Raw genomic sequence first — 18,770 nt, forward strand, 5'->3', positions numbered from 1 at the left:
CGCAGCACAGCCAGCCCGTCCAAGCGCACGGCCAGCACGCCGCTGACGCCGCCGCCGGGTGCGCGCCATCTGTCAGTTAGTGTCGGCACTGACCGCTAGCCGTCCTCGGGCGGCCCCCGACGCAGCACAGCCAGCCCGTCCAAGCGCACGGCCAGCACGCCGCTGACGCCGCCGCCGGGTGCGCGCCATCTGTCAGTTAGTGTCGGCACTGACCGCTAGCCGTCCTCGGGCGGCCCCCGACGCAGCACAGCCAGCCCGTCCAAGCGCACGGCCAGCACGCCGCTGACGCCGCCGCCGGTGCGCGCCATCTGTCAGTTAGTGTCGGCACTGACCGCTAGCCGTCCTCGGGCGGCCCCCGACGCAGCACAGCCAGCCCGTCCAAGCGCACGGCCAGCACGCCGCTGACGCCGCCGCCGGGTGCGCGCCATCTGTCAGTTAGTGTCGGCACTGACCGCTAGCCGTCCTCGGGCGGCCCCCGTCGCAGCACAGCCAGCCCGTCCAAGCGCACGGCCAGCACGCCGCTGACGCCGCCGCCGGGTGCGCGCCATCAGTCAGTTAGTGTCGGCACTGACCGCTAGCCGTCCTCGGGCGGCCCCCGACGCAGCACAGCCAGCCCGTCCAAGCGCACGGCCAGCACGCCGCTGACGCCGCCGCCGGGTGCGCGCCATCTGTCAGTTAGTGTCGGCACTGACCGCTAGCCGTCCTCGGGCGGCCCCCGACGCAGCACAGCCAGCCGTCCAAGCGCACGGCCAGCACGCCGCTGACGCCGCCGCCGGGTGCGCGCCATCTGTCAGTTAGTGTCGGCACTGACCGCTAGCCGTCCTCGGGCGGCCCCCGACGCAGCACAGCCAGCCCGTCCAAGCGCACGGCCAGCACGCCGCTGACGCCGCCGCCGGGTGCGCGCCATCTGTCAGTTAGTGTCGGCACTGACCGCTAGCCGTCCTCGGGCGGCCCCCGTCGCAGCACAGCCAGCCCGTCCAAGCGCACGGCCAGCACGCCGCTGACGCCGCCGCCGGGGTGCGCGGCGCGCACTGGCAGCACCTCCGTGAACGTGTCTCCCGCGCAGTACGCCAGCAAGTCGCCCAGGTACAGGAATGCGTATCTATTCAGCACATTCGAGTTCTTAAAAGTCTGAGCAAACATTTTATCAAAAACATGCGAACACTATTGTTAATGGCGTAGAAACGTGTTTAGAGTCACCGGGGTCACCGGTAACGTGACAGGTTTTCTATTTTATTATGAGAAGGAGGCAAACGAGCAAAAGGGTCATATGATGAAAACCAGCCAAGAGCGTGTCGGACACGCCCAAAATAGGGTTCCGTAGCCATTACGAAAAAAATAAGTAATATTTTTCTAAGGCTTTCGTATTTTATACGAAATCTTCCAAGTTTAGGTATATTTTATCCCTTAGGCTGCTATTTACTCTTAAACTACTAATAATTCTCAAGCAAACTTAGCCGTTATAGTTTTCCGTTTAGTATTCTGAATTATTTCTAATTTTTCCACCCACCGGTGAAAATTTTAGAGGGGGGGGGGACGCTCGATTTTAATGAAAGATTGCACTTTAAAGTTGAATATTTCGCGAACACATCACTGGATCGAAAAATCATTGTAACAAACCCCTAATGGTTTTAAAAGACCTATCCAACGATACCCCACACTATAGGGTAGGATGAGAAAAAAAAACACCCCGGTACCCTAAAATATTTTTTTTTAATTTTTATTGTACCATTTTGTCGGCATAGCTTACGTATATATCCGTGCAAAATTACAGCTTTCTAGCATTGGTAGTCCCTGAGCAAAGCCGCGGACGGACAGACAGACAGACAGACATGGCGAAACTATAAGGGTTCCGTTTTTGCCATTTAGGCTCCGAAACCCTAAAAATGATCACCACCGCCCGTGATTACCAACAACTCAAGAAGAGTTACTGGTCTGGTCTCCTAGGATTCCTCCAGGAGCTGGGCTGGCAAAAATAGTGCGCACAGCCAGTCACGCAAAATAGACACACAAAAACTTCAAATTCAAATTACAGAAAACAGCCCACTATTTCGAAAATACAAACTGAGGCATGGATGCACAGAAAAACCAGAAAAAGAGACCAGCGCTGGGAATCGAACCCAGGTCCTCAGCAATCCGTGCTGCGTTTTATAACCCCTACACCACCACTGGACAGGAATCTAGACACGAATTTGTCCTATGCATACATATCTCAGGTTGCTTATTTTTACCACGCTACTCATGCAGCAGCACTAGCGACATCTATGTTCCGCTCTCATCGAGAGACGTCACACCCACTACTACCACACACACAACCCACTATTACCAATTAGGCCGGCCAAAGACCTACCGATTTTGTTTGGCCTACAGCAACAGAAAATAATCCTCTACTATTGTTGAAAGTAAAGATTAGAATCCATAATATCGTCAGGATAAAGCTGGGACAGGTTACCAACCGTAGCTATCGATATATTAACGTGGACACAGAATACTCCAGCATTAAGAAGAGAAAGCGAAGCGTTCTTACCCGATATCTTCACAACTGTCAATGCCAAGAGGGTCCTCGGGCGGCTCACTGACTACAGTGAACACGATGCAGTCCTTAGAGTTGTGTACTGTGCGACTCTGGGACCGACACTTCGCCATGTGATCGAGGATTGGCATGTCGAATTTCGTGAGGCGAAAAGCTAGAAAGAACGGACATAATACATGGAAATTCCGGTCTTTATTATATTCGAGGTTATGTTACATTAAGGTAGGTAAGTCCTGAAAAAAAAGCCGTGGTGGCCTAGTGGTTTGACCTATCGCCTCTCAAACAGAGGGTCGTGGGTTCAATCCCCGGCTAGTACCTCTGAGTTTTTCCAAATTCATGTGCGGAATTACATTTGAAATTTACCACGAGCTTTGCGGTGAAGGAAAACATGGTGAGGAAACCTGCACAAACCTGCGAAGCAATTCAATGGTGCGTGTGAAGTTCCCAATCCGCACTGGGCCCGCGTGGGAACTATAGCCCAAGCCCTCTTGTTCTGAGAGGAGGCCTGTGCCCAGCAGTGGGACGTATATAGGCTGGGATTATGATGAAGTCCTGAAGTTGCTGAATATTGTCAATATGAATTTAGATTCCTTCCAGTGAACGTGGATACAGTTACATGTTTAGTTTTAGTTTTGTAACTAAGGGACCCCAATACCCATACATCCCTGTCTTATTATTATTCTTTTCTTGTATTTTTTTCTTTAATTTTATACTGTAGTTTTTAAGTATTTTATTTGTAATTATTTTATTTTGAAACAATGACATTCTGCCAAGTTTCTTGCGGCCCATTCTTCTTGGCAATGATGGTCTTTCCGAAAGCGCTAGTAGTTTAAAAAAATGACTTGTAAAAGTGCCCGTTGCGGCCTATTATACTGAATAAATGATCACAAGTCTCAACAAATGAGCCAAATTGGGCATGTTTATGTGAAAACGTTTTTGAGTTATGAGGGGGTCAAAAGTGGCTCCAAATGGTTCGGATAAAATTACACACAGTGCTGCTCGCCAGTTCCGTTAGCTTGAACATGACACGCTACCGTGTGTCTAGATTTGAATTTGAGATAAAAATGCAACGCTTAGGTACTTGTTTCATTCCAATGGTGCACATTACCGGTATTCACAAACTTCATAGTTCTTTGCCCAATGTTTATGTGTCAGGATTTACTTCAGAATTGCCGTTGCCTATCATCGTATGACCCACGTCCAATTTCGATTAAGAATTTAAAAGTTTTTTTTTTTTATAAAAGTTGTCATTTGCTTTGACGATGTCCAAATTTAGAACGTTAGACCTAGCGGTACTTTGGTCGCGGGCCAGTTCATTGATATGGACCTCCGCAAAGTAACGCCTGATTCAATAGACTACAGTAGAACTAGCAAGACTTACATTTCTTGAAGTTGTAGTAGCACTTGTCGACGTAATGTTTCGGCTTGGGCAGGCTGATGGGTGTTTCCAGTTCGGCCCCGTCTCGGCCCAGGAAGCTGTAAGCAACGTACAGTCGCCGCACGTTCGGATTGAGCATGGCCTCGCATTCCTCGTTCAGAGCTAGCCAGAGCACGGTGATCGAGAGGATTTGGTCTTCGGTGGTGGTTGATGCCTCCTGTGTAAGATTTGAGCATAGATATTTTTTGTTAAAAAAATATTTTGAATATCATGTTTTTATTGGTTTTACTTGCGTTTTCATTGAAATAAATAAAACGTCTCGTTGGATTCTTGTAGAGCTAACAAAAAAAATACAGAAACATGACCGATCTAAAATGATGTATCTTATCGAAAATACAAACTGAGACATGGATGCACAGAAAAACCAGAAAAAGAGACCAGCGCTGGGAATCGAACCCAGATCCGCAGTAATCCGTGCTGCGTGCTATAACCCTACTACACCAGCGCTGGACAAAAATACAAAAAGACTCAAAAAAACCAATCATGATATACGCTGCCAAATTAAGGATAAAAACTTTAATTAAACGAAAAACAAGTCTACGAGGGCTGGCTGGTAAGTTTCCGAAATGACAGATTAAAAAACAAATTAATTTAAAAATATATATGTCATTGTAATCTCTCGAGTTTGGCGTAATGCAGAGGCAACGTGAATTAATTATAATAAATCTAGTAATTTTTAAAAGCGATTCAAAGAAAACTTGTTTTCCATTTTCATGAAAATGAAAAAACAGAAGTGCGTGCGGTAATTAAGTTTTATGTTTTGAAAGGCAAAACTGCAACTCAGATAAAAGCCAAACTGGACCGTGTTTTGGGGTCTTCTCCTCCATCTTTGAGCACTTTTTCACACTTGGGTTTCCGACTTTAGACGTGGTCGACAGAGCTGTAACGATGCTCCCCGCAGCGGACGCCAAATGAGGTAACGACTCCAGAAATGATCGATAAAATAAAAAAAAAATGTATTGGATGATCGCCGTGTAAAATTGCGGGAAATAGCAGAGATGGTCAACATTTCAAGAGAACGGGTTCTTAATATTTTGCACCAACATTTGGCAATAAATAAGCTATGTGCTCGATGGGTGCCGCGTCTGTTGACAAATGAGCAGAAGCAACGACGCAAGGATCTTTCGGCGGAATGTTTGGAGAAGTACAGTCAGCGTCATATAGTGCGTAGCAGTTAAGATCACCAAATACTTGGAAACATCCAAATAGTCATTAACATTGACCCAATCAAAGCGATCAAATTGCTCAGGACATCCATCGTGTACAAATAAATCGGAGCACGCACATCACCACTGGTAGCGTAGCAGCCATAATGTCCAAAAGTATGGGACACACTAGAAAACTGAGCTTTATTTAAAAGGTTTAAGGTTTAATCTCGAGTTGAGTGCGAAATAACATTAGGTAACACGTAATAAGATTCGACTTTTCGTTTTGACAATCACCGAAAAGAGTACCAACTTGTCAGTGATCGTTCCGTCTCTTTCATTTGAAGCCTGACGCCTTTTTTTCACATTTTTATTTACATTGTCAGAATTTAGGATTAACGGATTTCCTTTTAAATATGGCTTGAATTGGCCAGTATAATTACAATATAAAAGAGTTTTTATTTAATTAAAAAGGTAATGACATGTGCATTTTGCACCAAGAGACTGAAAATAGAACATCGTTCACGTTGTATTAAAGATGACTAGCTAACTAGATCATTGGACCTTATACGGTATGTAATAAAGTCAATTTTTCTGTGGTGTCCCATACTTTTGGATACTTTGGCTGCTACGGTACTAATGTCGGCTTGAATGTTATAAAGTATTTGACGACGGGCGTGCTCCGGTATATTTGTACACGTTGGATGTCTCGAACAATTTGACCGCTTTGACTGAGTCACTGGTAATGACTATTTTGTATTTTCCAAATATTTGGTGATCTTGACTGCTACGTACTATATGACGCTGACTGTACAGGTCTAATCCTAGGGAGTTTTTACGTCGATACATAACGGTTGACGAGACGTGGATCCACCACTACACGCCGGAGACAAAATAACAGTCTAGGCAGTGGACAAATCGCGGCGAACCGGCACCAAAGAAAGCCAAACGATTTTGTCAGCCGGCAAAGTGATGGCAACCATATTTTGGGATTCCAAAGGAATAATTTTAGTAGATTATCTACAGAAAGGAAGAACGATAAACGGTCAATATTATGCTGACTTATTGCAGAATCTCAGTGACGCAATAAAAGAGAAAAGGCCTCACCTGCACAAGAAAAAAGTTTTACTTCACCAGGACAACGCCCCTGTTCACACAGCTAAAGTTGCAACCGCCAAAATCAAGGAATTGCACTTCGAATTGCTACCCCATCGTCCATATTCGCCAGACTTAGCACCTTGCGACTTCCACCTGTTCCCAAATCTTAAAAAATGGCTAGGTAGACAAAAATATTCCTCAAATACTGAAGTCATAGAAGCTGTAAATGGGTATTTTGAGGGCCTTGACGAAACCTCCTATCGGAATGGGATAACAGCATTGGAGAAACGTTGGGCTAAGTGCGTGGACTTAGGAGGTACCTACGTTGAAAAATAAACATAAAACATATACATATTGTATTATTTCTGTGCCGTTTCGGAAACTTATCAGCCCACCCTCGTAGTACTCTAGAACCCGATGCCCGATGGGGTCAGAAGGTTCTCGAATGGCGTCCGCGGACCGGGAGACGAGCTGTCGGTAAAGCCTCCAACAAGATGGAGCGACGACCTGGTTAAGATCGCGGAGTGGAGAGCCTTTGGGGGAGGCCTTTGTCCAGCAGTGGACGTCTTTCGGCTGACATGATGATGATGACTCTAGAACTCTGTTAAGTAGATAATTTAAAGTTCAACAGCTGTGTCACGATTTTAAATGAGTTCTGACCATTGAATTTTATGTTACTCGTAGGTATTTATGTTATCGAAGTTCTAGACTACCTACTAGACTTGCTTTTTTTATCATTAGGTAAGTATTTAGAGCTAGTTGGTTCCACATTGTTACACATACTTACCTTTTCATTTGACTTCCGCACTTTAGAATTCGGATCGATGGTGACTTTCTTTCCGAGGCCGACATCCGACTGTACGCCTGGAATGATGACAACAGAATTTTCATAATCCACTAGCTTTTGCCCGCGGCTTCGCCCGCGTGCGATTCGGTTATCGCGCTGTTCCCTCGGGAACTGTGCATTTTTCCGAGATAAAAAGTAGCCTATGTCACCCTCTGACCGATTTACACTTGGTTCACAACATATGTCACAAGAAGGGTACACTCTGAAACTAATTTAACTTACTAACTATTCATATGTACTTCATTCATTCATAAAAGATCTTACTGATTTCCTGGAATTTTCTGTGAGATGTCAAATAATCAGTGAAGATGGAGAGATTGTCTTTAGGTGTTTCATTGTCTTTCGGCTCATTGTGTGTCATTTCTGCAAAAAAAAGTTAATTTTGCAAGTGTTGTGAAAATTTTAATTTTTTGCAGACAAGTAACTAGTTGCATAGTTAAAAATATCTGGATTTTTAGAACTTTATAAATTACTTTTTAAATCCTTTTGTCCTCAGATAAGGTTTTAGTAGCATCACACTTACTCCAGACTCCACTCTTGCGATTTTCATCCATAGCTGCACTGTCGATTATATTCTGGAAGGATTCATTTTATACATTATGTTTTAGCTTAAAAATAATATTTACGAATAAAAATGTCAAATCATTGTTTGAACTTTGATTCCTGGCAAACTAAGGTCCTATTGTCACTTCATCGATTTAGAATACCTAAATCAATGTGTCACTTGTATTGTTTGTTCTTTTTACCCGATTGCCCAAACGAGGGTTATGTTTTTCGAACATAACGACTGGACGGATTTTAACATATTATGAGGTATTATTGGATTCGTCATAATTGTCGGAGTGAAATAGGCTATATAATAATTCAATATGGCGTCTGCGAAAACAAAATATGGCGAAGGAATGAAAAAAACTGGTGTATTGTAACAATATGGGTATCAAATGAAAGGTAATAAAAAGCCCATTGTAAATATACATGGGTTATAATAATTTTAATGTACCATTTTCACAGATATATCAAAAAAATATAAAATAAAACATTAAATTTAAAAAATCAAAATACTCGACTGCCTTAAAAACTAAAAGGAAGAAAATAAGTCTAGTGGTCTAGAACTGTTAAGTAGCTAATTTGAAGTTCAACAGTCGGGACCCATTTATATAAATCGTGACCAGCTCAAAAATTCCTAGTAATAGGGCCCGACTGTTGAACTTTAAATTAGCTACATAACAGAGTTCTAGACAACTAGACTTATTTTATTCCTTTTAGTTTTAAAGGGTTTAAGGGTTTTTTTCATTGTAACTTGGAATCACGATCGTTTCCGCCACTCTGTTCTGTCACACGGTATACTAACACGTTCACTGTCCTCATATAAACTGATTTGTGTGCTTCCACTTTGGGGACACTTCGAAGTTGTGCGCCTATACACGAGGGTATGCAACATCCCAAGAATATCTAACCAATATAACAGCAAGTATTTTTAACCGAGAGAGCGCGAGGGGCAATAATGCTTTCATATGTCCGTCCAGTCCAGTGGATGAGTGGCTGTTCTTTATAGATCACTTAACTCAACCGATTACTGGAATATTTAATGAGTAGAAAAAATACCTAAAGAGTTGAAAACTAACCGTCATACCGCTCAATGCTGTATTCCTTCGAATTCTATCTTTTTTCTGAAATGATACAAAAAATGAATAAAATAAGCACTTCGAAACGTGACTTTACTCTTCTGTGGCCGGCAACCAGCAGGGCTACTACAAAACTCAAAACTCGAAGTTCGTGTCGTGCGGTCCCTCTGACACTTATACTATTTAATACGAGAGCGAGAGGGACGGTACGATACGAACTTCGAGTTTCGAGTTTCGTTGTAGCCCTGCAGTGCCGGTTTTCAACCAGCGTCATGCCGAGCCGGGACTTTTTTATAATTCAGACAATGGCAGTTAAAGGGTTAATACAAATTCTCATGTAGTCAAAAAAACTAACAAATAAAATAAACTCAAATCAACATTTACAATAGACAGAAAGGAAAGAAAGAAAGAAAGAAACATTTATTCACTAAATGTCTCTAGACACATACAATAAAAATTAACACAATTATACACAAAAAAAAAAAACAAAAAAATGATAATAAATAAATACAGGAAAACACACATGAAGTAACTGTACATTATAAGCAATTTTGTGTCCCCGCGAAAGCGAAACGGTCACTGAGTCAGCATTTATAATAATAATAATAATAATATTCTTTTATTTCGGAGATTATCCATATCAAGTTAGTAACAATGAGAAACCTTATTATGCTAAAGCGTTAGACGCCTGCAGCGCTGTTTTTTTGCCCGAACCGTCCGTAATGTATTTTTTTTATTCGACTGGATGGCAAACGAGCAAGTGGGTCTCCTCATGGTAAGAAATCACCACCGCCCATGAACATCTGCAACACCAGGGGTATTGCAGATGCGTTGCCAACCTAGAGGCCTAAGATGGGATACCTCAAGTGCCAATTTTACCGGCTGTCTTACTCTCCACGCCGAAACACAACAGTGCAAGCACTGCTGCTTCACGGCAGGATTAGCGAGCAAGATGGTGGCAGCAAACCGGGCGGATCTTGCACAAGATCCTACCACCCAAAATAAATAGAATAAAATAAATTTATTTGGTGTAAAAAAAGTACTTACATCGTACCCTTCAATTGACGGAAGACTGACATTGTTATTTCTCTGAAATAAAAAAAAGGTCATACCTATATTGACGGTGTTAATCATAATTATACAACAATACCTACCGCGTTAATCAAATATTGGCCATAATCTAAAATCTACTTAATATTATCTTCCAAATGGTAAATAAAACGTCATAATGGCCAATTTTTGACTTAAGGTCTCTACCCACTTCACCGTACCATACCATGACCGTAATAGGAACGTGTCAAGCCCGTAATATAACGCGCATACACGGCACGCGACGGCGATAGTTGGTTAAGATCCCATGCCCCAATGACCTTCGATCTGAATTCCTTAGTTTTCTAATGATTTTTGTGGCTTATTATATTAACAACAACGGCTTTAAGCAATATAGTATCCCATAATTACTTCAAAGTTGCATTAAAGTTGAACAATTGTAGGCCAAAAAACTGGTTTTCTGGCCATAACTTTTGTGTTAATTAGTTTCAAATGAAAGACGAACCCAAATATGTATATTTCGAATACTTATGTTAGATCTTTCACGCCAATAGAGATACGAAATAAGTGTTTTTTCAGACAATGTTTAAAAAAATCATACAAAATAATATATCCATTTTTTTTAATCCGGTAAACAAAAATGGAGATAAAACATTGGAGAACCGATAGCCGTTTGACTTATAATTCTATCTGTAGCGAAAAAGTAGGAGATACGATTCAAAACTTGTCAAAAATTGATGAAAACCTCGGCTAGCCCCTTAAGAAACGTGCTAGTGGGGATAGTCTCATACTTGTCAATACAAAGAATATATATTTGCCTGAAACGTTCTTATCACAGTCATGGTATGTTACGGTGCAGTGGGCAGAGACCTTGACGCGGTATTCTTGTATAAGCGACGATATGGCGTTAGCATGCTAATGTCAAAGGGAAAAATGGAAAAGAATGGAATGTGAAATGGAATGGAAGATTTTCATTCGTGTACCTGTTTTCTGTTTAGCTTTCTATTTCCAATTTCTGGTGTACAATAAAGAGTTATTGTATTGTATTGTATTCTAAAAGTAAACGTGACGCCAATATCAAAGTTATCAAACGGATCTCATGACATGAACATGATACTAAGCCCAACTACCCTGTCACAGCAAACTTCATGCATTCATTCTTGTTTATTATTATTTGTTTGCTACGAGTAGAATGGAGCCGAAATCGAGGTATTTTTATTTTACATACATTTTTACGTGGTTAAGACCTGGGTACTGTGGATAGTAACTGTGAGTGACAAACGTGAAATTATACAGTACCTAGACCTCATTAATTAATACATTACTATAGCAAATAAAATAAATCTGATATGTAACTAATTTACCTCCCAAGAGTCTTTTAAGCCGCGTATTTTAGGGTTCTGAAAAAAAAAACTACTTCATCAAATAATCTAACTATCTCTTTTACATAGGTAATTTTTCACATTGTTTTGGTAGGTATACCTAGTGCCAGCCACGAAGACGCGTGATTTTGTCAAAATTAGACATTAATGACATTGTAATAAGAACCACGGCACGCGTCATCGTGAACGACTCTACCTATAGGTATCACAAAACATAAATAAATACATATACGAACAGGTATTAAATTACTTACCACTTCTGAAAATATGATGCCCGATGGTTTACCCTGTAATAAAAAAATATGTAAATTAATTTATATACATTTATGTGTGGGACGCTACATGCGTTGATACTTTCTCTCTGTCCCACATCCAGGCAACTAGCTCACAAGCCGGCGCTGCGGCTGATCAGGCTCAACTCCTCAAGCGCTCATTTGTTAGTATTTTACCTCAAAAGCATAAATTTGTTGTAGCGATTCACCGAATAGCATTTCACCTCGAACTAACAAAATTTCAATAGAATCGCAATTTTTCGCGTAGCTTTTTACGTTAGTAAGGCACTTGTCCCACCGCCGACGATGAGCGAGAAGCGAGCAGAGCAAGTAACTAGAAACGAGTGGGCGAGCAGTGAAAAGCGAGTGTTCGAGCACGACGGGCGATTACTCGCTCCACTGCTCGCTCGAGCCGGGCGGCCGCCAAGCTAACAGCGCTGAGCTAGTTTTATAGCTCTTGTCGCTGCGACAAAAGATGTAAGAGCGAGTTCTCGCCGGCAGCGTGAACCGCCAGCGATCAACTATTAATATACATGTCTCTTTTACTCACACAGGATCTTATATCTTTTGTTCGTTTCTTGAGAGAGAAAATAGTCGATAGCCAATCGTTTCCTCGCCGGCGGTGAGACAACTGCCTAAGTATAATACATTTGTAGCATCTAATTTTTCGTGTAGTATTTTACATTACTTGTTTTGCGCTCTAAAACTCGTATCACAGATGTAGGTGTTAAGACCGCCAAGCTGAAGTGGGACTGGGCCGGACATGTCTGCCGCATGCACCCGGACCGATGGGCACGGATCGTAACCGAATGGGGTCCGAGGGATGGGCATAGGAGCAGAGGCAGACCCAAGAGGAGATGGCGGGACGACCTGAGCGCTTTTCAGCTCGATTGGCAGGTGCATGCCCAGGACAGGGAAGAGTGGCGGAGAAAAGGGGAGGCCTTTGCCCAGCAGTGGGACATAATAAAGGCTACATAAAAAAAAAAAAAAAATACATTAGACGCATTTCGCCGTGATCGATGTTTGCTTGGGAGCGGAATTAATTTGACGCATTAATTTTGATGTTTGCACTAAATTATTGCACGAAATTAACAAAATGCTCCTTTCATGACTTCTTCCAATCCCAAAACGAGCAAAATAAATAATAATTATGTAATAATAGTTTAAACTACTCACAAGTAACCGATAATTAACTAACGATATAAAGATTGGTTTAACTGGCCTCCAGTTAGCAAGTTATTTAACTTGTGTTGCTCTCGTCATTACCACCTACCCGCTTTAGTTCATAGATTTTTGTTCACCATGTTTGTGTGGTACCCTCTCTTACCTAGATTTAAGTTAAATTAATATTGTTTTTCTCTATAAGTGATTTTTTTTTGTAAATCTTTTGAGAAAATAAATATCTTAAACCATAAAATATACTAATCGAGGTGAAATGTGACTAAAACTACAGATGTGCAAAGTGGCAGAAAGTTTCCAAAAAGTTGGGAAAGTTCTCGGAAATTTCTAGAAATTTTCACAAGAAATATAAGAAATTTAAATTTAAGAATAAACGGAAAGTTTCAAATAGTTTCAACCCCCATAGGAAATTGTGAGAAGTTTCCGAAATTTTCCTATATGAAAAATTCCGCAATTTTGGAAAGTTTCCTTTGGCACATCAGTAACTAAAACTAACAGCGACTAAGAAAAAACACGATTGAGACACAACACGATACTTAAATGCCCGATCGAGGTGAAATGCGACTAAACTTTACAGCGACTAAAAAAATAAACGATTGTGACACAACGCTATAATTATTAGTACATTGTGTCTTAAGGGCGGTAAATAAGGAATTACGAACGAGAGTATTAGAAGCCCGAAGTCGAAGACTGAGGGCTTTAATGAGTCGATGTTCGTAATTCTAGTACCGCCCGTGCGACATTTTCATCACATTTGCGAGTAAAATTTTATATTTCTAAAAGAAAAAATATAATTCTTCCAAATATTGGCGATACCTTAGGCTGCGCTCTTGGCAGCGCCGCCCTCCCCCTCCCTCAGCATGTGCCTGAGCCGCGTGTGCATGTGGTCCTGCTGCTACGCCATGCGCAGCACCATCAGTACGGGCACTGACTCATGTGACCGACCTTGGACTTCATGACAAGAAAATTAGTACGCGCAATGACTCATTTACCGACCACGGGTTTCATGACAAGCACATTAAGGTCGAGGGTTTTATTTGGGGGATTGCAATCAAGGTAGCCTTCATGTTTTGACACAGTCTACGAGCAAGTGTGATGAAAACATACATACGATCGAGTTGAAATGCGATTCGGTGAAACGCTACAAGGAAAGAACTAACAAATGCAGGGGAGGTACTCCTCCTTATTAAAGGATTACGAGTTTGCGGCGCTTGCTGTTGAGACCTTAGGGCCCTGGTCAGCCGACATGAAGTCTTTCATAAAGGCCCTTTCTTCCCGGTTGGACGACTTCTGGGGACCCTAGAGCTGGCGCGTATTTATCCCAGCGGACGGCACTTGCGGTCCAAAGGGGTAATGCGGCCAGCATCATGGGAACCCTGCCACAGGCAGATCTTTTAGACGGGGTTTTCTTTTTATAGTAAAATGTACGTATATTTAGATACACATCTATACAAGTTGATTCAATGACGTTTTTACACAAGATCTCCCTAAGGCCTCTTGTGCACACACGGTTTATCGCCGTGAAAATCTACGGTTAATTCGCCGCGTGTAGGCACGGTCGTCAGTGTTGTATGGATCACTATGAAAGCTTGTAGACGTGCACGGTGGCGCCACGGCATCGCGTGATTTTGCCGTGTCATGTACAAGCTAGCACGTTACACGGCTAACACACCGTACGGTTGAACAACCGTGTGTGTACAAGAGGCCTTAGGTTATAGTTAAAAATAAATATTCACCTCTTGATGTCCCAATGTATCAAAGCCAGCTTGACCTCTGTCCTACAACAAATAATAAATAACATTAGAGTGCCCTGTATAAAATTAAAAACTCTGAATAACGGGATTTGTAAAAAAAAATTCGAGTGCTGACTAGATCTCTATATTTAAGCGGCATAATGTAGGTACATACATATTTGTACCATGCAAATTGTTCTGCTACAATGCCATTCTATCACTTGTAAATCCATAGCAACCGCACAATAAAATGAAACACGTACGATCTCGTACCGTCTAAAGGAAGTTTAAAAAAATAAAACTATATATTTCCAGGAGACATTATTGACGAATGCGGCAAGGCGGTGAAGTGGCGAGGCTAAAACAAAAAAATACTATGTATTTGCATTCACTGTTATATAGACTCTGGCCAGCGAAAGCTGTTCACGCATTTTTTACGAAACTTTAATCTGGTATCATTTTTGAGACTCAAAATTGTCATATTGTCATTCAAGCCTGTACCCTTAGTGTAAGTTTTCGGTTACAAAATACGTCTCGATCGCGCTCGCGTTAAAATCTCAATTTGTATGGAAACACGAACGGCGGAACGTTTGCGATGTTCGTGTTTCCATACAAATTGAGATTTTAACGCGAACGCGATCGAGACGTATTTTGTAACCGAAAGCTTACACTAAGGGTACCTACAGGCTTAGATGATTTTGATACTTAGGCAAAAATTGATGCAGCTTAAAGAGTCCGGATTATGATTTAATGTGTGGAAATTCGTGGTCGACGCCGACGTGTCTATGAATTATTTTATTAATAAGTGGCTTTATATCGAAAAAATAGGCTACTTTATTTTTTAGTGACAAATATCAAACCACATGACATATATCACACTGAGATGTTATACCCCCCATCAACTTAAATACAGTGCAAACAAAAATTTAATAAAAACCTCGATTGTTAATCTCTCGATGTGATCATTCTCTACGCTGTCTTGGGTTTTAAACATTTTTTTTACATATAACTGACCGTGATTGACCCCTATCTCCCCTGATGTTAAGTGCAGATGAGGCCAAAGGTGTATCTCACTGGTTCAATAACAGCCTATTCATTCTAGCCTTGAAGAGCCCTAGATGCTAGATGCTGATTGAACTACTGAACTGTAAATAAGACCGTTTCCAATGAGAAAGGATTATTGGAAACTCGAAGTTCGTGTCGTGCGGTCCCTCTGACAGTTATACTATTTAATACGAGAGCGAGAGGGACCGTACGATACGAACTTCGAGTTTCGAGTTTCGTAGTAGCCCTGCTGTACCTACTCACGAATAAAGAACACATACACCACATGGCCTGACACGCTTTTGACCAGTTTTTTAAACAGGGTAACACTACGAATAAATAATAAGTCAGGAATTGTAACTGCGTTAGAAAAATGGCCTAGCGTGTCCTTGTAGGCGGGGCTTAAAAACCGTGTTCTGCGCGTCATCTTGCACATTGCATCACACGAGCAAACCAATCCCTGCATTCTTTCTGAATTTTAGCCAATCAACAAGCACGTCTATTTGCAACCTCTCTAAAATGATTCAAGTCAAGTCAAGTCAAGTCAAAATATCTTTATTAAATTTAGGCTATAACACGCACTTATGAATGTCAAAAAAAAAACTACCACCGGTTCGGAAGAAACCTCTGTTGAGAAGAATCCGGCAATAAACTCGACGAGGTATATTTTTTTAAACAGATTTACAATATTATTAAATGATATGTATGTCGGCGGCCGATCGTAAAATCCGCCAGATCACGAAATTCCTAGGCATATCGTGAAATGCCGCCATTTCATGAATTGGCTAAGGGACATCCGCCATATCGTTCAAAACTCCCGTTTAGCGATTTGCCTAGTGACGTTTAGGCAGATCATGAAATTCCTAGGCATATCATGAAGCGCCGCCATTTCATGATTTGGCCAGTTTAGGCAGATCATGAAATTCCTAGGCGTATCATGAAACGCCGCCATATCGGTTCTGGCACTTCGCCGGCCGCTGCCGCGGCACGCTCGCTTCGCTCGCTCGGCTCGTGCGTCGTGATAACAATTAAACTAACCACTCCTCGCTTCACTCGTCGTACCTAAATTTTCTATATAAATAAATAACAACTAGTGAATTCTTTATTTATCAACAAAATAACTAACCTCTAAAATACGGGCAGACGTGCATGGTTTTTTCACATTGTGCACAGAATCCGTTTGATTCACATAAAAGAACGGAGTTTGATGTTCAAAAGCTTCTTTTGCACTTCTATTTTGAATTCAATCACTATTTCGGTTTAAATATCATTTTGTTGCGACGCCGACATTTTTTCACGCGCTAACTACACGGCCGGTCAGCTGGTCACGGGCGCCATTGCATACGCAGCGCCACCAGTGGCCAAAAAAGAAACTATTTTACGATGTGCCCGGTATAGAGCTAGGAATATCGACGAATGCGTTGCTCTAATCGATCTGCCGTATTATTTCTCAGGCACATCGTGATATGCCTGGCCAACGTTTAGGCATATCATGAAATGGCGGCGTTTCACGATATGCCTAGGAATTTCGTGATCTGGCGGATTTTACGACGGCCGCCGACATATACATCACAAGTATTTAACACAACTTTATATTTACCCGACTGCGAAAAAGAAGCGTTATTAACACAGTAGGTTCGCTATTTGAAGTGATCGCTAATGCGGATCGGAATTATTTCCATGATATTATCATAAACTTTTAACACGCCTTAGATATTAATGTCTTCTTGATAATAGATCTGAATTTTGTATCTGTTTAATTTATAATATTTTTTGGAATTTTATTATAGAAACGTATTTAAATCGTTAGCTGATTTGGCTTAAAGTATGGCCACTTTATGTGTGGAATTTGTTCTGAGTTACGCTTCCTGGCTTATTATTTATTCGTAGGGGTAACATCCTTACCCCGTAGCCGGTCATGCCGAGGTCGCTGGATATGCTCGGCCCGCTGAGCTTGCTACGATGGCGTACGGTCGACGGCGCCACTGACGGCTGCCCCATCGAGCTGGGCATTGGCATCGGCTGGAAAGTTATTGAAGACGTCAAAGATGGTGATGTAGCTTTATGCAGCGTTTCAGCCAAGACGTTGCGGGGAATGTGTTTTTCATGAACCAATAGGAACGCCTCTTTTGGCTAGTCTCGCTTCGCTCAGCTGTTTATAATAATAATAAAAATGTTTTCTCAAACATGCTCGGAAATGTATGCGTTAATGTCACGAAATGGAGACATGGAGTTTCTCATTTATGGCTCCCTACCACCTCCCTACATAACTTCTTGGCCTAGGCCATGAAGTATGTATGAAAATCCATTATTGTCCGCTGCTCTAACTTTTTAAATTTGCTTACTAACATTAAACTGACAAAGGAAAAATTACGAACAGCCAACCACCACTGCTCTGTAAGCATTTGCGATACTGCGATGCGATGCGATGCGATGCGATGCGATAAATGGATGGATGGATGATGGATGAAATATTTCCTCACACTGTTTGAGAAAAGCACTATACAAACCTCGGCCAGAACAGGGATTGCTGGATTCGTTTTATCTCGTCCATCAATCCCTTACTTCATGGCCTCTGCAGTAATGTACTATTATTGTACTCAAAAAGAAGTGTTACAAGTACGTAAACTTAAGTTTGTACAAAAGATCTTAAGTAAGTGGTCGAGCTTTCGACCCCTAAACTAGGTTTAAACCTGTGCCTTAGGGGCTTGAGTTCGTCCAAAATTAATGTCTTAAACAAACATCATCATCATCATCCCAGCCTATATACGTCCCACTGCAGGGCACAGGCCTCCCTCAGAATGAGAGGGCTTGGGCAGTAGTTCCCACGCGAGCGGATTGGGAACCACACACACCATTGAATTGCTTCGCAGGTTTGTGCAGGTTTCCTCACGATGTTTTCCTTCAACGTAAAGCTCGTGGTAAATTTCAAATGTAATTCCGCACATGAATTTCGAAAAACTCAGAAGTGCGAGCCGGGTTTGAGCCCACGAACTCTGCTTGAGAGGCGATAGGTCAAACCACTAGGCCACCACGGCTTCTAGGCCACCACGGCTTCTAATAAAATATTACAAAATTAAAAAAACCCCCGACTTATAAAACGCCAGCAAAAATAAAAATAAAAACGCCCGAAAAAAACGCTGCTTGAAAAGACAATTAAAAAGTAAAAAATAATTATGCGCTACCTAGCTGTTGCCCGCGACTTCATCTGCGAAGAATTCGTTTATCTCTATCCCGCGGGGACTATGCTGATTTCCCGAAAAATTGCCTAAGTTAATTTAGTATAAAGTATCTAGTAATATTTTTTTATCTAAGCGTTGTCGGTGTCGGTGGCCACTACGGCTTCTTCTTGGACAATGTAACAGCACATTAATCAGTAGTAAAAAAGAAATATATGACAAAAATAATAATAGGACGTCATCCC

The 18,770-nt window shown here is 41.9% G+C and overlaps 1 protein-coding gene across 2 annotated transcripts in view; it reads right to left on the reverse strand.

Moving 5' to 3' along the window:
- Positions 1-885: 885 nt before the first annotated feature.
- LOC141438203 (uncharacterized) overlaps positions 886-18,770 on the reverse strand; it is a 51,948-nt gene continuing 34,063 nt past the window's right edge. For both annotated transcript variants that reach the window (XM_074101966.1, XM_074101965.1), the window contains 12 exons: positions 17,252-17,368; positions 14,306-14,347; positions 11,373-11,405; positions 11,101-11,136; positions 9,734-9,775; positions 8,687-8,731; positions 7,585-7,636; positions 7,326-7,424; positions 7,002-7,078; positions 3,915-4,128; positions 2,528-2,687; positions 886-1,102 (listed from right to left, as the gene is read on the reverse strand). In XM_074101966.1, coding sequence (XP_073958067.1) covers positions 934-1,102; positions 2,528-2,687; positions 3,915-4,128; positions 7,002-7,078; positions 7,326-7,424; positions 7,585-7,636; positions 8,687-8,731; positions 9,734-9,775; positions 11,101-11,136; positions 11,373-11,405; positions 14,306-14,347; positions 17,252-17,368 — 1,086 coding nt within the window. In that variant the 3' untranslated portion in view covers positions 886-933. The remainder of the gene's footprint in view (positions 1,103-2,527; positions 2,688-3,914; positions 4,129-7,001; positions 7,079-7,325; positions 7,425-7,584; positions 7,637-8,686; positions 8,732-9,733; positions 9,776-11,100; positions 11,137-11,372; positions 11,406-14,305; positions 14,348-17,251; positions 17,369-18,770) is intronic.

The sequence above is a fragment of the Choristoneura fumiferana genome, chromosome 18 (genome assembly GCF_025370935.1).
Source record: "Choristoneura fumiferana chromosome 18, NRCan_CFum_1, whole genome shotgun sequence".
NCBI lineage: Eukaryota > Metazoa > Arthropoda > Insecta > Lepidoptera > Tortricidae > Choristoneura > Choristoneura fumiferana.